Source organism: Anomaloglossus baeobatrachus, chromosome 5 (assembly GCF_048569485.1).
Source record: "Anomaloglossus baeobatrachus isolate aAnoBae1 chromosome 5, aAnoBae1.hap1, whole genome shotgun sequence".
Classification (NCBI taxonomy): Eukaryota; Metazoa; Chordata; class Amphibia; order Anura; family Aromobatidae; genus Anomaloglossus; species Anomaloglossus baeobatrachus.
Window position 1 is genome coordinate 365,204,988 of NC_134357.1, and position 26,825 is coordinate 365,231,812.

General features: G+C 41.7%; 1 protein-coding gene across 4 annotated transcripts in view; it reads left to right on the top strand.

Moving 5' to 3' along the window:
• Window positions 1-21,472, top strand: part of ETV4 (ETS variant transcription factor 4) — an 81,734-nt gene extending 60,262 nt beyond the window's left edge. For 2 of the 4 annotated variants that reach the window (XM_075347591.1, XM_075347592.1), the window contains 8 exons: window positions 4,151-4,274; window positions 4,384-4,542; window positions 4,745-4,998; window positions 12,960-13,016; window positions 13,431-13,499; window positions 15,837-16,009; window positions 17,403-17,504; window positions 20,746-21,472. In XM_075347591.1, coding sequence (XP_075203706.1) covers window positions 4,151-4,274; window positions 4,384-4,542; window positions 4,745-4,998; window positions 12,960-13,016; window positions 13,431-13,499; window positions 15,837-16,009; window positions 17,403-17,504; window positions 20,746-20,967 — 1,160 coding nt within the window. In that variant the 3' untranslated portion in view covers window positions 20,968-21,472. The remainder of the gene's footprint in view (window positions 1-4,150; window positions 4,275-4,383; window positions 4,543-4,744; window positions 4,999-12,959; window positions 13,017-13,430; window positions 13,500-15,836; window positions 16,010-17,402; window positions 17,505-20,745) is intronic. The other 2 variants (XM_075347594.1, XM_075347595.1) reach the window with 1 other exon arrangement.
• The last annotated feature ends 5,353 nt before the right edge of the window (window positions 21,473-26,825 follow it).

Sequence of the window (26,825 nt, forward strand, 5' to 3'; positions counted from 1 at the left end):
CTTTGCCCGATCCTCCTCTGTGTTAAGACCAGCATTGCTTACTTTTAAGTTTGACAGTTCAAATTAGAAATGTATTGTATAGTTCCTAGTTTCAGTGTCCTAAGCCCCAATTAAAAATCTGTGGCAAGACCTTTTATCCTTTTCATACAACTCTTGGGTAATCTCGGGTCAAGTGTCCAAGTGCAACTGCAGATGTACTGTATAGATGTGGGTAACACTGTATATAATGGAGAGAAAACATTAAATATCACTGTACAGTAAAATATTTGGAAAGTGTAGAAGGTTTTCAATCACTCTATGATTGGTCGGGATCTGACCTCTAGAATCTCCACAGATCCAGAAAAAATTGAATAAAGCAATGTGGCTGTGAGACTCGGTAGGGAAAAGTCAAGGGGACACAGAGCTAAATTAGCACCGTAGAGTCCACCGTTTTAACCCAAATTCAAACTCATGTATATAAATGTAGAAGTCAAGTGCAGGGCTGGACTTCTAAGTTGGTCACGAGTTTCTTGACCCAAACTTCTACAGTATCAGTGTAGAAGTCACAATTAAAACATAAAATTAATTCGGCCTTAAAATTGGTGGGAATTCAATTAGTTACACTCAATCGATTTGATAGAATGGTGGCATATCCTACTTAGTATTCTGTGCCATCCCTTAACTACCCCTTTGCCACAGTGAAGTCAGCACAGAGGTGATCAACGGTGCTTTCACACCACAAGGAATAAATAATAGTCACTTTTGGCCAGCCTAGTCCTTCTGAAACCTCTACACCCCCTGTAGTTTTATCCGTGCCTGGTTGGACATCTTACAAAAACTTGGAGCGTTTAATATGTGAGGTGTTTTCTGCACAGGAGGCATGATGTGGCTAAATGTGTTTTTATATCCAGAGGATCAAGAGGTCAGTAGCCAGGCAAGACTTAAACTACGTCATGGAAGTTAGAGTTGGAATAGGGGAAAAACAAACCTAGGAGATTGAGGAAAAAAAGAAGAAAAACAATTAGTTTTAGGCAGAACTATTCTAAATTATTTAAGATTGTGGTAAACATTGAAAAGGAACCAGCATGTCTAACGTAAAACTACTTCATAATAAATATTAATCACACTCCATTGAAATATTAGTTATTACCAGTGGAAAACATTTGTCATGTTACCTGAAAGTACCTTAAATGTCCTCCAGGCCTGTACTTTCAAATATTGGGTGGGTCTTGTAAAGTATTGCCAGACTACTTAAGTGTTTATAATTGCTGTTAATTGCTAAGTAGGAAGTGCAGTTCATGGCTTTCAGGATTAAACCTGGTAGGGAAAAAGATAGTCATCTGTACTACCGTAAACTGTTAATATGAAATGGTTAAGTATCATTAATGGTCCATTTAGACATACCAATACTCCAGGATCAAGGGCGTTCGTAGGAATGCTCATTCCCGAGTATCGGACCATCTAAACAGGCTGGCAGTAGCCCAATGACGGCAAAACGCTGTTGTGTCAGCTGCAAAAAATTATATATACGTGTGTACAGATATATAGATGTTGGTCTTGTGATAGAGTTCGGGGGAGAGTGTGGATCGGGGCTCCTAGACTGACCCTCATACTAGGTGGGCCCTGACTATCTCTTATCTCAGAGTTACCTTTGATGGTGAGGACGTCTGAGCCGCCAGCCAGACGCTGCTCCTGATCAGCCCTTATCTAATACCCTATTCCTCCCTACCCCATGGGGGTGGGCCAGGACAGGATCATGTTAACACCAACAAAGATAGACAAACCAAACTCTTATCATACAGCACGCTCACACAGAGTTACCAGACAACAAATGTTAAAAGGAAAACAAAGAGCAGGAAGGAAATAACCAGAAGAAAGGAGGAATTCCGCAGCACACCAAGCACCACACAGTAAATCACCAGTTACTGGAACTCAACAGCACACAGACTGGTTTAGCCAATAGCTATAGTTGGCATGGGAAAACACATTCCTCCATCATAAAAAGGCAGGGAGTAACAGTGATGGATCTTCCACATGTGATCCAACAGGTAACCTGCAGGCTAGCAGAAATTAATTCCTGCTAGTCCATTCACTAATTGGCACATGGTTGATCGATGCTCGAGCCTGCCTTTGCAACTCAGAAGCACCAGAGATAGCATAGTGAGAAATGTCAGAGTCTGGAGTCAGAACAACATGTGATGCAGCCATGACACTCCGCGAGTTTAGAGCCAAACACCGTGTGACAAGTCTCTACATTAGGCTGCTCTCAAATTAGAGAGGGGAGCCAGCACATCTGAGAGTGGCATGCATCAAATAAAAGTGTAAATTCACAGATTTATTCCAACTGTACTATAATACAAAATGAGATTTTTAGTAAATAATTGGTCAATTCTTTGAGCCACCCCTGCCAACGTCACGGCAAATCTCAATAGGGGGTTCCTATTCTATATCTTATATTTCATTGTGCCATGCGGCCTCCTAGATAAATTAAAAGCAGAACCATATCAGAGCAAAACATACCTGTGACCTTTATATAACCGCTTCCATGTTGCAAAAAGAGGCAACTGCGGATAAAAGGCAGCCCAGGTCCCAGCATGTGCAGCAGACACCACACACACCAGGACAATGTCAGAACTGACCTTCACAGTGCCAAACCAACAACCATAAATAAAGGCGAACCAGATCCAAGTATGGTGCTTAATTAGCAATTCCTGTGAAAAAGGGTGAGGCGGCTGAATGTGAACAGCCACCAACAGGAGGAATGTTTGCAAACCAACATCAGGCGTACATGGCATGCTCTCAAATTTGGTAGCAGAGACCCTGATTCCAGTGATCTGTAACTTACTGGGCTGCTTAGTGTAGTCTTTATAAAATGATTGTTTTATGAGCAGGAGATTATCACCAGAGGACTGGTAGTCCTCCATATGCATGAGCTATGTATAGTCCGGCCCCCTATTGGCAGCTTTCTATGTACACTGTGCATTGGTAGCTTTCTGCTCAGTGGTATGGGCAGGGTTATACAGAGCTCAGCATTCAGATAACTGCTAGATCAGAAGCAGTTAAAACCATTGTTAAAACTGCATCAACCAGCAAAATAAGGGATACATTACTGGAATTGGGGTCTCTGCTAATTTCAGATGGGGTAGCAAAACCCTTGTTGGCCGATTCTCTTTTGAAAGGTTTCATTAAGGGGGCTTTACACGCTGTGACATCGCTAATGCGAAGTCGTTGGGGTCACGGAATTTGTGACACACATCTGGCCGCATTAGCGATGCCGTTGTGTGTGACACCTATGAGCGATTTTTCATCGTCGCAAAAACGTTCAAAATCGCTCATCGGCGACATGGGGGTCCATTCTCGAATATCGTTACTGCAGCAGTAACGAAGTTGTTCCTGGTTCCTGCTGCAGCACACATCGCTCCGTGTGACACCGCAGGAACGAGGAAGCTCTCATTACCTGCCTCCCGGCCACAAGGCGGAAGGAAGGAGGTGGGCGGGATGTTACGTCCCGCTCATCTCCGCCCCTCCGCTTCTATTGGGCGACTGTTCAGTGACGCAGCTGTGACGTCGCTGTGATGCTGAATGAACCGCCCCCTTAGAAAGGAGGCTGTTCGCCGGTCACAGCGACGTCGCCGGGCAGGTAAGTACGTGTGACGGGTCTGGGCGATGTTGTGCGGCACGGGCAGCGATTTGTCCGTGTCGCACAACAGATGGGGGCGGGTACCCACGCTAGCGATATCGGTAATGATATCGCAGCGTGTAAAGCGGCCTTTATCCTGTAGAGCCACTACTCAATCAGTACTTTTGTTTTGGACAAGAATTGTTGACTGCTTTTTACTCTCCCACATTTCAAGAGGTTTTTAGCAGATTGTTATCCCTACTTTAAAGCCTCATACTTACAAGTATTTCTGAACTGTAATATGATAGTCGTTTCTGAACCTCCCTAGCACATCCATATGCCTCCCATGCAGTGATATACGGACACCATAAAGCAACATATGATTTTGACTTGATAGTGAGACACTGAATAAGACCTAAGGAAATAACTACCATTTCTCCCATTGAAAACTAGATGAGAAATGCTAAACTTCTTCTAAATAAATATTGTGAGAAAATGTACTGGTTTCTTTTAAGTCCATTTACTTAACTACTTAATTTTTTTTCTTAAAAGTTGCTTTTCACAGCCCTCCGGTGAAAATCAAAAAGGAACAGCCAAGCTCTTGTTCAGACCCCAGTCTTTCATGCAGCCAAAAACAGTTTCAGTATCGTAATGGGGAACAGTGCCTTTATGCCAGGTGAGGATTGTGGATGCTTTGCTCCATGGATAAAGTAAGGTTGGGCAGGCGATTACTAACTTGATGCAGTGGTTTAGGATTGCCGTTAACATTTTTGTTCTGTCTCTAGTGCCTATGACCAAACATCAAGACAAGTCAACATCAAGTCCCCAAATCAGGGTCCTCAAGTGTCCCCAATCCCTCACTTTTCCAGACAGGACCGAGGATATGTCAATCCACAGAGCTCATCACAGTCTGTTCAGTCTGGAGGATATCTCATGGAACATGGGTAAGTGTATCCAACCAGAAATGCCAGGACCATCAGAAGTTGAGTTCTTCTGATTTGGGATACTAAGGCACTAAATTCAAAATCTGTAGTCTTCTTCGAAATCTAGCCATACACAGCCCAAGCAGTTTACCATCAAATTCTGCCCCATCCAAAAAGAAAAAAAATGTTGCTTTTTCTTCTAACCCTTCTATTATAAATTTAGATCCCGGTACCAACAGCAGCTGCCCGAGATGTGCCACTCCTTTCCATCCACACAGAACATGAATAGGGAGTCTTCAGCTAACTACCAACGCCAGATGTCTGAGCCATGCCTTCAGTATCCACAGCAAAGCTTCAAACAGGAGTACCATGATCCCATGTATGACCAGGCAAGCAATATTGGAACCAGCAGGCCTCACCGGTACCAATCCAATGTGATAATCAAGCAGGAGCAAACAGACTATGCATATGATTCAGGTAAGACATATGGTGGATTAGTCAGGTTGGAATGACTTTTCATTACATACCTTCTTCCACTCCACACCTTAAAGAGGTTGTCCCATCTAAATCCATAAGTTTGCAGTCAATCTATGTGACTGCAGATTTGTGAATAGTCACATCACACGCACTATGTGCTGTGAGGACTCACCGGTGTCAGAGCCGGGAATAGCGGTCACATGGCTGTGAGTATAAGATATGCATATTACCGGCTAGAATCAAACTAGATGGGCACGGCCCCATATGAAATAAGAGAATTGCATACCTCTGATGTTGATGTGTTTTCTCCCGGTGGACATATGGCACTGCTGTCAAGTGACTGTTGGGAGACACAATGCCAACATAAGAGGGACATCTTCCATACGGGAGGCATGTGTGGATACTCTATGTGTAGACTTGCACTACTTTTTTTTCTTTAGAAAATAGGTGCTCAAAATTAATTTCTGGTTTGAAGTAGACAGTTGTGTATTTGGATTGTGTTCATGTGCCTTGCATGTGATAGTTTTGTGGGGGAACGGGGGACGTTCCAGGCTTTGCAACTGGTCATGGCTAAATTTTATTGGTTAAAAATACAACTTCAAATATACATTTGTACACTAGATGAATGACCAACAAATGGATCAAGAACAACAAACTTATGCGGGCGTAACACGAGACGATCTATCGTGCGATATGTCGGTGGGGTCACATCATAAGTGACGCACATCCGGCATCGTTATATATATCGTAGCGTGTGACAGCTACGAGCGACGGTGAACGAGCAAAAATACTCACCTTATTGTTGCTCGTTGACACGTCGCTCATTTTCAAAAAGTCGTTTCTTCTTCTCTGCGCCAATTGTTCATCGTACCCGGGGTAGCACACAGCTCCGTGTGACACCCCGGGAATGATGAACACAGCTTACCTGCGTCCCGCCGGCAATGAGGAATGAAGGAGGTGGGCGGGATGTTACGTCCCGCTCATCTCCGCCCCTCCGCATCTATTGGCCGGCCGCTGTGTAACGTCGCTGTGACGCTGAACGTCCCTCCCCCTTCAGGAAGTGGATGTTCGCCGTCCACAGCGACGTCGCTCAGCAGGTAAGTGCGTGTGACGGGGGTTTAACGACTTTGTGCGCCACGGGCAACTAATTGCCCATGACGCACAAACGACGGGGGCGGGTACGATCGCTCGTGCGATCGCACGATAGATCGTATCGTGTGACGTCCGCATTAGTTGATGGCAACATTAAGGCCCCTGCACATTCAATTGCCGATGGCTGATTGATCACTCGGCTGTCGGCTATCTCTCCTGAGTTCTCCATATACGTGAACTTTAGATTCAGCCAACTGTTCAAGTGCTTTCACAGAGGAAAGCGGAGAAAGACGTTGCCAGACATCTCCATCAGCAGCTTTCCTCCTATATAACCAAAGGAGACCTCCTTTATTGGGAGTCAGCAAGCCTTCATACACTTCAGTCTAATGTATATTGGGGCTATATTGAATGACATTGATGGATAGCCTTACAAGTATATTTAGTGATTGAAACATTAAAGTGTTACCTTTTACCTAAGGTGTTAATAAAGATACTCTGGTATATGTCCAAAGGTTCATTTTTTGGTATAAGAATAGAGGAAGAGGCTGCTTCAGTTATTGCTTTAAAGGGTTATTGACATTTCCAAGATCCTATCCCAATATGTAGTAAGTGGAATAATAATAATAACATGAAATACCTCCAATTAGAAGTGAAGTATAGTTCTCCTGATATACAATGTCTCTTACCTCATGTGCAGGGCATTGCAGCTTCATTATGCATGGTTACGTCCACACATATAGTGACAGTTACTCTTTGTCATAATCATGGATACCTAAGCTGTAATGCCCTGCACATGAGATAAGATAATCAGGAGAACTTTACTACATTTCTAATTGGGGACATATGCTAAAATCATTATCGTTCCACCTACTACATATTGGGATAGGATCTTGGAGATGGGAATATCCCTTTAAATCCTTGTATTCCTATTGCCTCCATGCAGTCTGTCTTCCCTACTAATGAGCTAATGTCTGTCTGGTGGATCGCGCACCGCGTCGCTACATACGGTGGAATGTAAATAAAACGGCTTGTTTCAGGCACCTATATGAATTAAGAAAAGTGTTAGAAAACTCCCAAGAATGGCTGGCCGTGAAGTGACACAGCCAGACCTGTCAGGAGCCTGGATTGTGTTAGAAATGGAGATTTCATTTCCTCCAGTTTCCTCTGCTCCTGGAAAGCTATAATGTATAGATGAATAAATGGTTTTGTCTGTATAGTGATACTTTTATGTGAGGTTTTGTCTTTAGTCTGGTGCTGATCTATGAAGTTAAGAGGCATTTATGACATCTTGACTATATATTACACATTTTTACTTTGTGATGTAATGCCAGGACTATATAGTGCTCTATATTTGTATTCAGACAATTGGGTGGATTCATCAGAACTGTTAAACTTTGTTGCCCATAGCAACCAATCACAGCAGAGCTTTTACTTTTTCCAAAGTAGCTTTAGAAATGAAAGCTGCACTCTGATTGGTTGCAACGGGGCAATAGTCCTAGCATTATTGTGAGACTTTATTGAAAAATTAGCCAATAGATCCTAATTGATTTAAAGGGTTTTTCTTGTACTTGCCAACTTTTGAGAAATAACTTTGTATAGATACACCCATCTGTTTCAGTTCACATTTGCACCCCTTCCTCACACATGGCATAAAAGCAATGGTAACCAAAATTATCATGCCACCTGCAGCCATGTGGAATACCATAGCACGGAGTACAGTTATCTGCAGTCCTATGTAACACTTAGCATCATATAGTGGTAGATACCAGTTCTATACAGTCGCTCTGCAGACTTCTTTTTTATGCAGTGGCTTTCTCCGTGATTGTAGCCACTGATTGCTTTTTTCTTGTCAATCCCGTCCTGACTGACATGACAACTTCAGCACTTTAGCCTTTGGGTTGTATGTGCTGTCACTGTGGGGACATACTAGTATGGCTGTATTGTGTATGTATAGTTTATAGTGTCCAATAGTGGAACTATATTGGTTAGCGCTATCCTTTTATATTTCCCAGTGGTCCTTTCCATTGTCAAAGAAGAATAAAGGGACATTAAATATGCAGAGTATAAAGCCATGCACGATGGACTTAAATGGGTAGTCCCATCTCCAAGATCCTATCCCAATATGTAATAATAATAATATTACGAAATACCTCCAATTAAAATTGTAGTATAGATCTCTTGATTTGCTATGCTGTTTACCTCATGTGCAGGGCATTGCAGGACTTTAGGTATCCATAGTTATCACCACTAGTAACTAACTAACTGTCACTATATGTGTTTGTATCCATGGATACCTAAGGTCCTGCAATGCCCTAAACATGAGGTAAGCGACATAGTGAATCAGAAGAACTATACTACATTTCTAATTGGAGGTAGTGCTATTATTATTAATATTACACCTACTACATATTGGGATAGGATCTTGAAGATGTGAACCCCCTTTAAAGATCGCTAGCTGCCTACTTTTACAATTAATGATAATTGCCGAGTGCATGGAATGAAAATTGGTCATACACTTGCAATAGTTGTTGGCCAAGTGCTCTACAGCCAGATGTAGGCATCTCTATTCCTGAGGTGAACAAAGGGTCTGTCCAGGGAAAACTTAATCTGTCAGATACTTGCTCTGTTTAAAGGGAACCTGTCAGGTCCCCTATGCGCGCCAACCCAGCAGCATTCACATGTGTATGCCAAAATTCCCACCATAACCAGCCCTGTGTAATGTTATTTACTAAAATCAATGTTAAGAAAATCATGTAAAAAGTGCGCTGTTGTTATGTAAATTAGGGACTTGACTAGTCACAGGGGCGTTTTTTCCCCCAGACTAGTCGGTCCTCTAACCATATTATCACACCCCTGTGGGCGTGATAACATGATTTCCACAAGTCGGTGTTATCACAGCTTCTGGAAATCGTGGGCTGCTCATTTCGGCAGCGTCTGCACTTCCGATCATGCACAGTGTACATCTCTGAAGTCTGCATGCGTATGTGAGGCTTCTGAGGCACACTGATTCAACCGAAATCAGCCGTGCTCATGTGCAAGACTTCCAGGAGCTGTGATGGCGCCGGCTCATGGAATGATAACATGGAAAGAGGGCTGACTAGTCTAGGCTATACAATGCCCTTTCGACTAGTGAAGGCCCTATTTAGAATAAGAACAGCCCACTTTATAAATGCTTTTGTTAAACATTGATTTTAGTAAATGGCATTATATAGGGCAGGGAATTTTGGCATACACATATGATCGGTGCTGAGTTGAAGGGCATAGAGGATCTGACAGGTTCCCTTTATAACGTTTGATAGATGTAAGCCCCCAGAGTCATCACATTTTCGTGGCATCTTGTTGAAGGCCATGGACACCTTTTTGATAAGACCAGTTTGTCTGCAATCTTCATTAAGCATCAGACCCCCTGATAAGTGCTGCGCAGTTCTGATCGAGGCTCAGGTTTTTCTCTTGTGGCAGTTGTTCCTTGCTATAGAAAAAAATAAAATGCTGGATATGAGGTCTGTGTATCCAGGGCGCTGCTGTCTTCACTTTCTTTTATGTAGTAAAATATATCGCAATCTACTCTTACTCCACATGCTTTCCTCTTTGTCTGTAACATTTTCTCTACTCTCCATAAAACTTCAGATGCTTTCCCCCCTGTCTGCTGCAGATCAATGTACAAACCCCCTCCTGCAGAGAAAGCCCTCAGAATCAGGAGCTCTGATAGATCGGTAACATCTTCCAAGAGCACTGAACTATATATACGTATATATATATATATATATATATGTGTGTGTGTATATGTATGTATGTGTATATATATGTAATATATATATATACCGGTGTGTGTGTGTGTATATACATGTGTGTGTATATGTATATGTATATGTATATATATATATATATATATATGTGTATATATATATATATATATATATATATATATATATATATATATATATATATAATATATGATCTCTCTGCTATAGCAGCATGTTCTACAGTTCTTACAGACATTGTATGGGGACAAGCTTTATAGGAATAGCTAGATGCTACATATTTTGCTAGACGTATAGTCAAGGACTCGGAGGTTTCCTTGAGATTATATGGACGTTATCAAGCGGGAGCCAGGAAACTTTTGCCCGGGTGTCCCCATTGACAAAGTTAAAAAATAACTGCAGCAGAGCCCGTCCATGTGTTGTGCGGCTGCACTTTCTTTACTGTCCCCTGACCTTGCATTTTCGAGCTCCAATTTTTCTGCATCCTCTATGGGGATTGCATTACGACCTTGAATTGTAGCTGGCTCCCTCCCACCTGCCTTCTAGTCACTAACACTCATACATGGGCTTCTCGCTTTCTGAATGGAGTCTGAGGAATTTCATTCACAAAATGGAGGACAAGAGAAAGACAAGAAGTCCCCGTAGGGCTGTTCTGGTGCCGGCTTACAAAACTCGGCTGCTTTTTCATAGGCAGCTGACATCATACCAGAAATATGGGCTGTCTTGCGGTAACACTATCTGTTACTGTATTTCTGCCCAAGGCTATTAAGGCGCTGGGAAAAAAAACATCCCTGCTATAGAGGTTACAAATACTCGACTGACACAACCAAACTGCAGCCTTAACATCTACATTTAAAGGAGAAGTTACACTAATAAGGAGGAAATTACGTGGAGGTCAGAAATGAAAATACTGATTCAGGTTCTCACCTTGGGAGTCTTAAGCCAAGACAGATGCAATTTGGGAGATCTTTTAGGTTTTGCATCACTTCTAGCTTTAAAATACAAGCCATGCATGATTAACCTATTATGTTTGTGGTTCGGCCAAGACATGGAGCTTTTAGGAACCTAATTATGGTCAATACCAGCTGGAGAACATTAATGCAAACGTTTTTTGTATAGGACAGGTCAGAGACTCGACCCATTCTAAGTTGCATGAATACATAATGGGTGATTGTGTAAAGTAACCTAGTGGTAAGGAATCTAACATGCTCTCATATTGGCTATTAAAATGGGGGCAAATTGGAATTGGGAAAAATTAAACTTTTTTTTCCCCTCCATTCCCCTTTTCTTGAGGATGCCCAAAGATTCTTGTTAAATATTTATACCCCACAAGATCTAATATTTGGGGACAGAAATCGGAATCTGATGGATAGTGAATAGGTGTTTGAACGCGGAACCAATAGATTGATATATCGTATCACTTCAAATGGCAGTAAATCTGGCAACCAATGGTGCACTTTAACTTTAGACAAAACTTGGGAATAAACTGCTTCAAGACACTTCTGACAGCTGCTTGTCTTTCCTTTCACCCATTAAAACATATACAAGCACACGTTCGGTTGAGTGTGCACATAAGGGGGAATCAGCAGAGGGAATAGAAAAGGGTTCAAGAAGCAGTTTTTATAAGGTCCTATAAATTCTAGCCATACAGCAGACCTGGACTCCACCATAAACCTACTTTCCCTTCTTGGTCCATCTATTGTGCATGACCAACAATAGACCATGTTCATAGAGGGAACCTGTCAGGTACAATATGCACCCAAAACCACGAGCAGTTCTTGGTGCATATTGCTATTCCCTGCCTAATCATCCCTGTATACACTAGCATAGATAAAGAGATCTTTAGAAACAGTATTTCTAAATATCCTTTATGATATGCTAATGAGCGCGGGGAGTAGTCGCAAGGGCATTAGTTCCTACTCTCATTTTACCCTTTTAGCATGTTAGCACACTCACAGGGGCATGCTAACATTCTATTCAATGCAGCATCACCAGCGGTGACACACGTACCTGTGTTCCCTGTCACCACTGATCCAAAGTTTCGGCACTTCCACTCATGCGCAAGAGACCTCTCTGAAGCCGGGACGTGTACACCCAGCTTCATACTGACTGGAAATGATGGAAGAAGAGCAGTGACAGCGGGCACAGGCACGCTCGGCACCGCTGGTGATGTTGCATTGAATAGCATGTTAGTACACCCCTGTGGGTTTACCATGCTAAGAGGGCGGAATGAGAGCAGAAACTAATGCCCTTGTGACTAGTCCCCTCGCTCATTAGCATATCATAAAAGATCTTTAGAAATGCTTTTTCTAAAGATCTCTTTACCTATGCTAGTGTATACAGGGAAGGTTAGGTAGAGATTAGTAATATGCAACCAGAACTGCTCATGGTTCTAGGTGCATATTACACCTGACAGGTTCCCTTTCACAATCCAACAATCTGCATCCCCTACATGTAAATATATTTTACATACCCCGTTCACATAAAAACTTTTTACTAAATTCTGCAGATTTTTTGGAGGACTTTCTTCCAAATTAAATGAAGTAGCAAGGTACTTATTTGAAAAAAGTTCTACCAGGGCAAGTCATGGATCTAAGCTGCAAGAAACCATAAATTTGATGGTTAGAACATAGCCTACTGGTAATTCCCAGTGTAGAGCACCTTGAGTACATTATAATTTTTGCCCACTGCCATCAGGTGTCCACATCTACGGGAATCTGGGATGAAGCACTTGTATAGTAGTCATATAACTTTATTTAACATTTTGGCTTATGTCGTAAACCACTGAATTTATTTTCTTTTATTTATTGTATCTAAAACATCTAAACAGCTGAGGTCCGTGGTAATGTAAACTCCAAAGGTATCAGAAACGGAAGCACAATTAGGATTTTCAGATGTGTTTACAATCCACTTCTACATTGATTTGGGCTAATATAAACCTACAGCACATCTGGCTAATTAACTTATTTGCCATGTGTATTTTTAGGAGATTTAGATTTGCACCAGATTTCTGATTTAGTGGAAGAACATTTGTGTGGTTACATTTACTTTTTTCCCTTTGATCAACTTATTTTTTTTTTTAACTTTTGTTTCATTCCTTCTTGACAGATGTTCCTGGCTGTCAGTCCATGTACAGGAATGTGGAAGGCTACCCAAACTTGGATGGTAATTGTGACTTGTGTATTATATTTGTGTCTTTTTATATAGTTAGCCTTTTTATGAAAGTGGGATGTCCTATTCCTAAATAGAAGCTCTGATTGTAGGGTGGAGATGTCAGATATATCACATAACATGTTTTTGAAAGGGTATATGATGGTCATGAACCGTCACTGAGCACAATACAACTTCTATATCAAGATCCCTGGACATAAACTAATTGAGATACACTATAAATTCGTAGGATTTGTGTTAAAGTAAAATATTTGTTGGGACGTACAAATTAATTTACCAAACTTTTATTTTTTTTACTATATATACTTCTTTTTACTGTTCTTCTACCATTATGTTAACAGCAAAGGTGTTAGTAGGATTATAATTAAAGATGCAATCCTACTAAGTCTGTTCCCATTTTTCTTCTAGGTTATGGTTATGAAAAGCCCATGAGAAGTTTTACTGATGATGCTTGTGTTGTGCCAGAAAAATTTGAAGGTTAGTGTTTAATATCCCATATGCTCTTACATTGGTAAATATAATAAACTAGCTGTACTACCCGGCTTCGCCCGGGTTAATAACTGTTGTTAACAAAATAGAATGTGTTAACAAAAATTTATTCTGCACACAATATCCGCTGCCCGGGATAGTAACTGTGTCTGTTTCTCTCCCATTCTCTGTCTGTCTCCCCCTCTGTATTTATCTCTCTGTCTCTCTCTCTATCTCTTTGTCTGTCTCTTTACCTGTCTTTGTCTGTCTCTTACCCTGTCTGTCTTTCCCTCTCTTTCCCTGTCTGTCTGTTTCCCTGTGGCTGTCTCTTTGTCTGTCTGTCTCTTTGTCTGTCTGTCTCTTAACCTGTCTCTCTCTTTCCCTCTCTTTCCCTGTCAGTCTGTCTCTTTGTCTGTGTCTGTCTCTTTGTGTCTGTCTCTTATCCTGTCTATGTCTGTTTCTTACCCTGTCTGTGTCTGTCTCTTTCCCTGGCTGCACTGTGACACGCCAACATTCCATATAAGGGCATGGCTGCACATTCTTCTGAAGTTCTGGCTGCACTGTGGCTCCCAGCTCCATTCGCTTTAATGGAGGCAGGTTTTTTGGCGAATAACTCTAAAGCGCAGGGTTAAAATTTCCCCTCAAAACATAGCCTATGACGCTCTCGGGGTCCAGACGTGTGAGTGTGCAAAATTTTGTGGCTGTAGCTGCGACAGTACAGATGCCAATCCTGGACAGACATGCATACACACACACACACACACACACACACACACACACACCCACCCACACTCAGCTTTATATATTAGATTGGAAAGTAAATTCAAGCTTCATGTCCTAAACTTACAAATGATCCTTCGGTCCACATTGCCTTTGCTGTTTGTTGGTTCCCTATGCCTAATGACCAAGTGTCTATATACAAATGTTGTGGACATACCATATTTTTGGTTTATAAGATGCACCGGACAATAAGATGCACCTAAGTTTTAGCAGAAGAGAATAGGAAAAAACATTCTAAGCAAAGAATGCGGTCATGACACACTGTTATGATGGATGGGGAGGCGCATTTGCTGATGATGCTATTATTAGGATTATGACCCCCAATTCTGTAATTAATGTCCCCCATCTGGGCATGTCCAGATATATACTGTATGTCCTCCATCCTGGTGCATATACCATAATACTGGCATATATGTTCCCCATCATGGCCCTATCCTGGTATATATGTTCTCCATCAAGGGCCCATCTTTGTATATATGTTCTCCATCATGGGTACGTCCTGGTACATATGTTGCCCATCCTGGTACACATCTCTCCCATCCTAATACATATGTCCCCAACCCTGGTATATATGTCCTTCATCATGGACCTATTCTGGTATATATGTCCCTCATCATAGGCCCATCCTAGTATATAGGTCCAGCATCCTGGTATATGTCCCTAATCCTGGTATATTTGTCCCTCATCTTGGTATATAGGTTCCTTATCATGGACCCATAATGGTATATATGCCTCTCGTTATGCTGCACACACACAAAAAAAAAACAATTATACTCACCTTCCCTCGGCTCCCCGTAGCGCGATGTCCTTTTTTGATTTGGTATATATGTCCCTCATCATGGGCCGATCCTGGTATACATGTCCCTAATCATGGGCCCATCCTGGTTTATATATCCCTCATTATGGGCCCATCCTAGTATATATGTCTCTCATCATTGGCCCATCCTAATATATAGGTCCACCATCCTGGCATATGTCCCTAATCCATGTATATTTGTCCTTCATCCTGGTATATAGGTTCGCTATCATGGCCCTATCCTGGTATATATACCGTTATGCTGCATACACAAAAAAGAAGAAATGATTATAGTCACCTTCCCTCGGCTCCCCGTAGCGCGATGTCCTTTTTTGATTTCCCAGCATCCTATGTCACTACAAATTTCTGGAGGACAGGAGCGTCTCAGCTGCATAGAAATACATGAAGCTGCGCGGCTCATGTCAAGACAAGAGGCGGCCAGCCTAAGCTGTGCGATGCGATCCTCGCGTGATTCACACGCAAGTGTGACTCCAGCCTCATAGTCCGAAAAATAGTGTACTTTTTTTCCTTGTCTTGCCCAAGGTGATTAACAGACCAACCACTGTGGACGGGAACTAAAAAAGCTTCCTAATATGTTCTTGTTACCTAAAGAGTTCAGTAAACATGGGAGTATATTTTGGTAAAGGAGGAATTGTATAATTTGAGTTGAAATGGAATAAATATAATAATACTTAAGCGAAACACATGAAAATTATGTTTTATATCATATGCTGATGCTGTATTTGACCTGACCTTTTGTGGAATTGCAGCAGGAGATATCAAACAAGAAGTTGGAACCTATAGAGATGGACCTCCATATCAAAGACGAGGATCCTTGCAGCTATGGCAGTTCCTTGTGGCTCTGTTAGATGATCCCTCGAACTCTCACTTCATCGCTTGGACAGGTCGGGGCATGGAGTTCAAGTTGATAGAACCAGAAGAGGTAAGTGTTCCCATTCTGAATGATGTATTTGCTTTATACCATGTGTACATTTTGATGCATTTTTAGTAAGATTTTTTTCCTTATTTTTAGATTTTTTATTATAGACGGTGTACATTTTTCCCTTAATGGCAAGGACTACTTTTTTGTAAATCAGTGGTTTAAATGAGCAGCCACAAGACTGTGTGGTCTGCTCTCTATTCAACCATAAAAAACTGTCTTATTAGCTAAGATGGACAAATATATTTGAGTGGAATTTAATTTTACCCATATTGTTGAACGATCCATATTCCCTTATTCTCTAGAATTATTTTTTTCACTTTAGCCTGGACTTCCAGATGCAAACAGGCCTCGGAGGACACTGCCCATGGTTGTGACATATTTCACAGCACACAGTGACTTCCGAGCCCTGATCGCAACCAGAAGACTGGCTCACAGTGAAGACACCAGAGATGCGTACCTGATGGCAGGTAGTATTTATTTAGCTAGAAGAAAGGCCTACAGTGAAGACACCAGAGATGCGTACCTGGTGGCAGGTAGTATTTATTTAGCCAGAAGAAAGGCCTACAGTGAAGACACCAGAGATGCGTACCTGGTGGCAGGTAGTATTTATTTAGCCAGAAGAAAGGCCTACAGTGAAGACACCAGAGATGCGTACCTGGTGGCAGGTAGTATTTATTTAGCCAGAAGAAAGGCCTACAGTGAAGACACCAGAGATGAGTACCTGGTGGCAGGTAGTATTATTTAGCTGGAAGATGCACATTTTAAGGTTGTTTTACCAAGATTTAGATTAGTCTTAAGGTCTGATCAGTCTTCCGGAAGCCAACGTAAAACCATGTTTTCCCCCTCCAGTGTTAATGAATACTTGAAACTAGAGGATGGAATGATCGACTTTGATTTACCTCTAGTAGTTTCTCCAACTTTCACCTAACTTTATAAATGGAAACAATTTAAAGGGAACCTGAACAACGATGCCTACTACCCCTTCTGATTTTTTTTTATTATTCCACGAACATAAACAAATCCAAGGGTCCAAAACAAATTTGCCACAATGTGTCCTACAATAAAGTAAATATACCATAAATCACTTGCAGTAGTAGTTGTGATAATGTCAAATTTCTTCTAATCTTAAGAAATTCTAGCTAATCTAACCTTTTCTTTTGCCTCCACCCAAGCTTGTCCATACAACTGGATTAGTTGTCTTCTTTTCTCAAATGTCACAGTTGGGTGAGCCTATGCAGTATCAGCCTGGGCAAGCTGAAAGGTCTTGTATGCCTAGAGGCAATAAATACAAAGTATGAAAGAAAGGAAGAAAATGATTGTTGTTGAGTTAACCTCTTTCTAGCTATTCAGTCTTATTAGAGTCTATTTTGACGCTTGTGACCTATTTTTGCAGGTTGCCAGACTTTGGGGCATGCAGAAAAACCGGCCAGCCATGAACTATGACAAGCTCAGTCGGTCTCTGCGTTATTATTATGAGAAGGGAATTATGCAAAAAGTAAGTATAGAAAAGCAAACATTGTTTTTTTTTACCCTTTGCTGCCTATTTTGGGTAGACCAGTAGATAATAATAGACAAAGTTATTTTATGGGCTCTGTCAACTTTTTTTAGCCTGCTTAACCCCTTCCTGACCTATGATGTACTGGAACGTCATAGGTTGTGTCCTTGCATTTGATGCAAGGAGCCCGCATCTTTCCCTACTCATGTCTGCTGATCTGATTAACCAACATATGCCTCTAACAGCTGCTGGTGGATTGGATCTGCTCGCCACCGTTAACTATTTAAATCTCCCTATCAATCTCTGACACTGGCATTTAACATGCACCGGTGGGAAGCACGTCATTCTCTGCTCCCATCAGGGCTCCCGTGACGTCAGCGCATTGCGCCGATGGGTTGTCATGACAGGCAGGGATCAGCTGATGACACCTGTATCTGTCATGATGAACTGCCTGTAAACGCTGGCTGACGGAGACTGTCTGAGAAAAATATCGCAACATGTGGTGATTTGACCCGGAAATCGGATCTCATTCAAGTATTTTGCATTTGCATTTTATGATATTTTATCAGTGTTAAAGAAACATTAAATGATCAAATGCTAGAAATAAGGATCTGGTACTTTGTGCTGTTTAGGCTTTGTTCACACTCAGCATTTTTTTAGCAGTGGTTTTTGGGTGCGGATTAATGCAGTATGTCTACAGTACTTGTTTAAGGATATGATGACACTAGTGCCTTTTTTCTGCCGCCAAAACCTGCTCTTTAGGCAGTAAAAAAGCTGCTTCCAGAAAAACGGGTTTTGCTGTTTCTTGTTGCGTTTTTTGGCTGTGTTTTTGGTTTGTCATTTGTCTACACTATATGTTTAATAAAGTTAGTGTTATTCACCCCGTAACAGCAAAAACACATCCGTTGCGTTTTTGCACACTCATTACTTGCAATGGTGAAAAAAACTCTGCAAAAACTCTGAAATAATTGCCATGTTGCTTCTTTCAAAAATGCAGCAGTTTTCCATTTCAGTCACAAAAAAAGTGTGTATGAGATTTCTGAAGCTCACAGTCTTTCCTGGTTCTGTAAGGCACTGTGCGCACTGTGCAGTTTTTGATGTGTTTTTGGTGGAGTTTATTGTGCAGTTCGTTGCCCAAATTTGCATCTCTATCCTTACCCCAGCAAAGTCAATGAGAATGCTGAAGTGCTGTGCACACACTGCTTCTTTTTTCCTTCCAATTTTTGGTGCAGAAAAAAGAAGCAGCTGTGTTTTCAGCCTTTCCAGCTATTTAAGGGCTCATGCGCACGTAACTGCTGAATATTCTGCAGTGATTTGACAGCACATGTGCGTGTCAAATCGCTGCAGAAACACTGCATAATGGATGCAGTTTTTCTGTCCACCATAGACAGAGTGGGAGCTGCATCCATAGCGCACAAATTAATTGACATGCTCATTTTATGAACGCACGGATTTGGGTCAAAATTTTAGCACCCAAATCGCTGCGTTCATAAAAGCATCGTGCGCACGTCTCATGCACAATCTCCATAGATTGTGCAGGGGACGCATGCATTTACGCTGAAGTGCTATATGCAGCGTAAATGCATGCAATTATGCAACGTGCGCACGACCCCTTATACAACAAAAAAAAGCACCAAAAAACTCACCAAAAATGCATGCGTTTTTGGTGCATTTTTCAACCACAAGGTGGGTTTGTTGGTGCAGAAAATTTCTGCAGCGTGCACACATACCCTAAGGCTGTTTGCGCACGCTGAGTTTTTTGTTGCGGATTTGGTGCTGTTTTGGTACAGTTTTATCACAAATCTGCATGTCTATCCTTATGCCAGCAAAGTCTATAAGAATTCTGAAGTGCTGTGCTCACATTGCTTCTTTTTTCCTTGCAGTTTTGTGTGCAGGAAAAATCTGGACAATGTCAATTTTTGGAGTATTTTTTCCTGCTTTTTTTGATTTAACAAAAACATTTATAGCACAAAAACGCACCTAAAAACGTATGTTTTTTGGTGCGTTTTTTTGCCACGAGGTGCATTTTTGTTGATGCAGAAAATATTTGCACCTAATCTGCAGCTTGAGCACATACCCTAAAAAGCAGCTTTTAGGCTGTGTGCGCATGTTGCGTCGTGTCCCTGCAGAAATTTCTGCAGGGATTTGACAGCACATGTGCGCGTCAAATCGCTGCAGAAACACTGCATAATGAATGCAGTATTTCTGCAGAAAAAAAGCCGATTTCATGCGCTCTGGATGCAGCCTCTCCCATAGACAGAGCGGGAGCTACATCCAAAGCGCACGGAATAATTGACATGTTGCTTTTTAGAACGCAGCGATTTGGAACAAAATGTTGGCGTCCAAATCGCTGCGCTCTGAAACGCAACGTGCACATGGATTATGCACAATCTTCATAGATTGTACTGGGGACGCAGGTCACATGCATTTACGCTGCGGTGCAATACGCAGCGTAAATGCATGAAATTCGGCAACGTGCGCACGAGCCCTACATTTGCATAAAACTCATGAAAAAGAACTGCAAATAAACGTAGCACAAACACAACATGTGAACATAGCCTAATAGAGTTAGGTTTTGCAGAATTTTTGGTGAATAAAACTGTATGTTTTTTTTTGTGTTTTTCATATTCTCATTTCCTTCTATGGCTAAAAAAAAAACCGCTGTAAAAATGCTGCAGATTTCAAAAACATCGCAGTTCTCAAATTCACTTAGGGAAAAAAAAGCAGAAGTTCTGATGGTACTGTAAAATGCAGCTTCTTACATAAAACATGCTGTAAAATCGCTCCGTGTGAACACAGCCTTAGGCTATTTGTGCACGCTGCGTTTTTGTGTGACCACAAAGATGCAGCGTTTTGGGCAGGTAAAAAACGCACAAAAACTCATCAAAAAACGAATGAGTTTTTGCGCGTTTTTGCTGCGCTTTTGTTGCTGCGATTTCTCCAATGCATTGCATGGGTGAAAAACGCTAGCAAAACGCAGAAATAATTGACATGTTGCTACTTTGTGGTCACCACAAAAACGCACCTAAAGCAAAACTGCACTGTGCGGACAGCAAAAATGAAAACTCATAGACTTTGCTGGGGAAAGAAAGTCATGCAGTTTTAGAACCAAAAACGCACCCGAAAAACGCGCAAAAAAGCACCATGTGCACGTAGGCTTACTGTCTGATAGTTCAGTGGGGTTTTTAGGTATTTTTGTGTGTGCGAACCTCTTTAACAAATGTATTTTGTCTTATTCTAGGTGGCTGGCGAGCGTTACGTCTACAAGTTTGTGTGTGAACCTGAAGCTCTATTTTCCTTGGCTTTTCCTGACAATCAACGTCCTGCCTTGAAATCCGAGTTTGACCGACAAATCAGCGAAGAAGACACTGTCCCTTTGTCACACCTGGATGAAGGCGGCATGTACCTTCAAGACGTGGGAACGGTCCCTTCCCAAAACTATAAAGGCAGCTACAATTACTAGACGTGGCTGCCGTGTAATCTTGTACATATGGATACATTTTGTTAGGAATCATATGAATGTAGATGCTTTTTTGTTTGTTTTTATTGCCAGAACCTGGTGTTTTTAAGCAACATGGACTCTAGCGGGTAGGTGCTGAAGATACCGCTGTTAGTTATTAAAACCCAGGTTATATTTGGGCGTTTGTAACATGGCCTTTCAAGATACACTCCTTGGCTGTGGTGTATTTGAGCACCAAGTTTTAGATTTCTCTTAATACGGCTAAGCTTGTTAATGATTGATTTCAGGAAATGCATGTTCTCCAGCATCGAGCATTGAAGACAAAATCCTTTCCTTCAGTCTTTTTTTTATTTTTTTGTTAAAGTGGCATTTAGTTTTTGGGGGGGGGGGTATTTTTCCTTGGAAAGGATTTTGTTGAGTGGATTTCAGCAAAGACCGCATCAAACCAGTGCAATAATCCAGGGATCTACCAATGCTTTTGTTTTCTGCCTTTTGAAATTAAACTGTTTGAAGAAATCCCGTCTTGCTATGTCTGCCATGTATATTGAATGTGATTTATTATCTTTTTTTATTATTTTTTTTTACACACACACACACACACACACACACACATATATAGAAATATATATATATATATATAGATATATATATATATATATATATATATATACTAGCTGTACTACCCGGCTTCGCCCGGGTTAATGACTGCTGTTAACAAAATAGAATGTATTAACAAAAATGTATTCTGCACACAAAAACCACAAAACAAATAGATATAAATGTAATTATAATGTCTGTCTCCCCCTCTGTATATATTTCTCTGTCTCTCTTTGTCTGTCTGTCTCTTTCCCTGTCTGTCTATTTATCTCTGTCTCTTTTCCTGTCTGTCTCATTCCCTCTCTTTCCCTATCTGTCTCTTTCCCTATCTGTCTCTTTCCCTATCTGTCTCTTTCCCTATCTGTCTCTTTCCCTATCTGTCTCTTTCCCTATCTGTCTCTTTCCCTATCTGTCTCTTTCCCTATCTGTCTCTTTCCCTATCTGTCTCTTACCCTGTCTGTCTCTTTCCCTCTCATTCCCTGTCTGTCTGTTTCCCTGTGTCTGTCTCTGTCTGTCTCTTTGTGTCTGTTTCTTACCCTGTCCGTGTCTGCCTCTTTCCCTGTCTGTGTCTGTCTCTTTCCCTAGCTGCATTGTGACACACCAACATTCCATATAAGGGCGTGGCTGTGCATTCTTCTGAAGTTCTGGCTGCACTGTGGCTCCCAGCTCCATTCGCTTTAATGGAGGCAGGTTTTTTGGTGATTAACTGTAAAGCGCGGGTTTAAAATTTCCCCTCAAAACATAGCCTATGACGCTCTCGGGGTCCAGAAGTGTGAGTGTGCAAAATTTTGTGGCTGTAGCTGCGACGGTGCAGATGCCAATCCCGGACACACACACACACACACACACACACACACACACACACACACTCAGCTTTATATATTAGATATATTCTGTCCTGATTAGAAGCCAACAAATTATATTTTTCTGATATTTTTATTTTTTTTACCCTTGTAAACTAATGGGTAGCCAAAAGGGCTGTTCAGGATACATAAGGCTATGCTTTTTGTCCATGGCTCGTGACTGGTATTGTATCTCAGCCCCAGTTATATGTCTAGGGTTGATCTTCAATACGAGACTGAACCCATGGATAGACGTTGCAATACAAGACACATACCATGCAAAAATGTGCTGCTGTTCCTGGAAAGCAGACATTCCATTCCAGGATTAGAATAGTCATTTATAATGGCCGTACACATAACATATTTGTCAGCTGGTAAATGCTTTGCATTGCTCTTCCCTCACATAATGCAATTTGTCCATTTAAAGGGCTGGATTTGCAGCTCAGTGGCTGGGTTGCCCCAACATGCATTGTGTCAAGAGTTGTGGCAATGTTTGTTTGAAGAAAGCAACCATGTTTTCCTTCCCAGACAACCCCATTAAACTGATTGTCTACTACTAGGACAACCCCTTCTCATTCCCCATGTTTGGCCCATTAAAATTAAAAAGCTGACACTCACTTCCAGTGCCAGTGCCGTTCCAAAGTGTCGGAACTCACATTCTTGGGCTCACTTGAGGTTGTGAGGCCCCGTTCATAGGAGGGGAGTATAATTTTTTTTATTTTAATGAAGCCAAACATGAGGAATGAGAAAGCTGTCCAAGTTGTTGACAACCCTTTTAAGGTATGTCTGTATTTTTGACACTGCAACTTGGACAACCCCTTCTCATTCCCCATATTAGGTCCCAATGAAAATAAAGCTTATACACCCCTCCAGTCCACAGGGCTCGCATGATGAGATGACCTTACATGAGTCCGGGTACCCAAGTGCTGACACCGTTGGAACGGTGTTGGCACCGGAGATGAGTGTAGGCTTTTTTTTATTTTAATGGGGCCAAACATTGGGAATGAAAAAATTGTGGACAACCCCTTTAAGGTATGTCTATGTTATCGACACTGCATTTATTTTTTTCCTAATCCTTTTTTTTCTCTGTGATGTTATGTTCAACATAAAGCTTTCTATTTCACACTTCCTGGTAAGTTTAATAAAACTTTGATAGTCATGTGTCCTTTACATACCGTATTTTTCAGACTATAAGATGCAGCGGACCATAAGACGCACCCTGGTTTAGAGGAAAATAATATTCAGCGCTGAGAGATGGGCGGGAGGATGGGTGTGCATATGAAATGAGCGGGCCCACGTGGTCACAGCAGTCGCTGCTGCAGCCTGCTCATGCCCCCGATGACCCGCAGCACCCTCATTCCCCGCAGCCCTACATTCAGACTATAAGACGCACCCCCCACTTTCCCTCAACATTTGGGAGAAAAAAAGAGTGTCTTATAGTCCGAAAAATACGGTATGTTTTTAGTGCATTTTCACAGCGGAAACGCACTATAAACTCACATATGTTTTTTACTTGTCGGCTTCCGCATCTAATAGAATACTATAGGTAAAATCTGCACTCAAACCCCGCGTACTTGCAAGAGACACGGACATGTTACGGATTTACAAAATGCAGCATCCAAAAAAAAAATCAGAGAAACAAAACAATGGACATAAGATTTCTATAAATCCCATCCACTTTGCTTGAACTGTAAGACGTTGCTTTTTGCTCAGTGAGTGCCCGACGTTAAAATCTCATTGTGGGAACATAAAGGTAACCTGTTATGTAAAAAAAAATGGCTATTAACGTGGAGATGTTGGTGAATAGTGTTCTAACTACATGCGACCTGAGAAACCCCCCCCCCCCCCTGCTGGGAGGAATTTTTCCTTCCTGCAGCCTCAGGCTTTTAGTCATACGGGCACTATACTGTTACAATGCTGAACCAGTTGTGTGCAGTTACAGCTGCTGCCCACTGTGCACGGAGCTATGACTGACACCACGCCGGCCACCTCTATGAATGAAGGAGCAAAGCTACCGGGAGGAATATGGTTAATTTCTTCCTGGCAGTGGGGCTCAGTGCAGTGGCCGCACTGCGTCAGAACGCTATTACTTTGCAGATTAACCACCATATATGCAAGTTAATAGCGTTTACCTACATGGCAGGTTCCCTTTTACCTTAGTGTGATATTAAAATCTTAAATGGGTCAGTTGTGTAATTCATAGCAGATTTCACCCCTTTTGCAATGGAAAAAGGGAAATCTGCAGCAAAATCCATTTGTAGCAGACTTTAGTAAGCTACAGCAAGTAAGTCACTTTGGCCGTCTCACTGTTCCTATCTGGCCCAGGACAGCAAGAGTGCTAGAAACTGTAGCCCCCTCTCCACCTACATCTAACATTTCAATTACACAGAATTCCTCAGGATGAAGATACTGTTGGAGGAGCCAGCTTTCAGCCGAATGTGAGGGATAATACTGTGGGGGCCATCATTTGATGTGTGGGGGGAGGATTATCATACTGAGTTATGAGAGCTATCATACTGTATGGTTGTGATCAAACTGTGTTGGGGTCATACTGCGGGGTATAATTCTGTATCTGGAGTCTGAAGTCCATCATGTTGTGTTGGGTGCTGAGGGTATAATACTGTGGGATTAATCATTTTGTGTTTGAGGGCTTTGGGAGATCATAATGTGTTGGAGGACCATCATACTATGTATAGGGGGCTGTGATGTCCATAATATATTGATTGGGAGCTATGGGGATCGTACTATGTTGGAGGACCATCATACTATGTATAGAGGAATATGATGTCCATAATGTATTATTTGGCTGCTATGGGGATCATACTATGTTGGAGGACCATAATACTATGTATAGGGGGATGTGAGGTCCATAATTTATTATTTGGCTGCTATGGGGATCATACTATGTTGGAGGACCATCATACTATGTATAGGGGGATATGATGTCCATAATGTATTGATTCGGGGCTATGGGGATCATACTGTGTTGGAGGACCATCATGCTATGTATAGGGGATGTGAGGTCCATAATTTATTATTTGGCTGCTATGGGGATCATACTATGTTGGAGGACCATAATACTATGTAAAGGGGGATATGATGTCCATAATATATTGATTCGGGGCTATGGTGGATCATACTGTGAGGGCTATTGTTCTGTATCTAGGGAGGTGTAGGGTATCATAGTGTGTGGGTATCATCATTCTATATGTGCGATCATACTTTTTGGGGGTTCTGTGGAAGCCATCATATTGTGGGGAGCTGTGAACGTCATCATACTGTTTGCAGAGCTGTAAGGGATCATACTTATTGTGGCCATTATACTGTGTCTGGTATCATACTTTGGAGCGACTGTGGGGCTCATACTTTGCATTAAGGGGCTATAAGGTCCAGTACACTGTGTGTGGGGGTTGTGGGGACATCATACTGATTATGGAGTAGCTATTGATCATAGTACAGGAACTGAAAAACAAGAGCAGTTTGATATTCTGCTTTTTATAATTTTTTTTATGAAAAGCTGTAAAATTGTATGGTTTTGATCTACTAAATACTAAACAATAAAATTAATTATAAGATATAAGCTTATCACAATATTGAAAATAATTTCAACGTATTGGTTCAGCCCTCTGCCACAGACACAGTCTTTCAAGTTACCCCCTCGGGAAAATTATATTGCCCACCCCTGGTTTGCAGAGAGTGCAAATAATAAGCTGCCTAAAATTCACAGTATGTAAATTTGCCCTTAGGTTGCATTTACAGTGGCCGATTACATAACTGTCGATCGCCGATGGTTTAATGGTCTGTTTAACAATCGCTGTATGTTTTGAAAGTGCGGTCGAGTTGTTCAACAATTGTTTTGTGAGGAAAGAATGTCATTGTTCTCAGCAGAATATGTCATGTTCACACAAGCTTCACCCACCAAATGTACATTTTGCTCATTCATTGGGTGATTGGTGACCTGGTTGGATCAATGGATAATTGGTAAACGAGCTGTCTTAGGCCTCCTTCACATGTTTGTGCAAAACACTAACGTTTTACATGGGCATGCGTAATCACGTGTTTTGTTCTACGTGTGCTGTCCCTGTGCTATTCGTTTGACATCCAGATAGCACACACATGGAGAGCATGAGCTGATATACTTACCTGCCTCTGTCGCTGCTGTCTCCCACGCTGCTGTAACTTCTGGGTCCGCTGTCAGTGCAGTGAATATGCAATGAGGATAATGAGCGGGCCCGGAAGTAACAGCAGAGGCAGAGACAGCACGCGCAGGAGTCAGGTCATTATAAAAATTCTTTATTTTTATATGACCTGTGTTTTCTCTGGTACGTGTCACACGGAAGTCCATCCCCATGTGGAGCACATAAGTGTGCACAAACCCATTTATTTTAATGGCTCTACATGTGTCTGTGTCTTCTGTACATG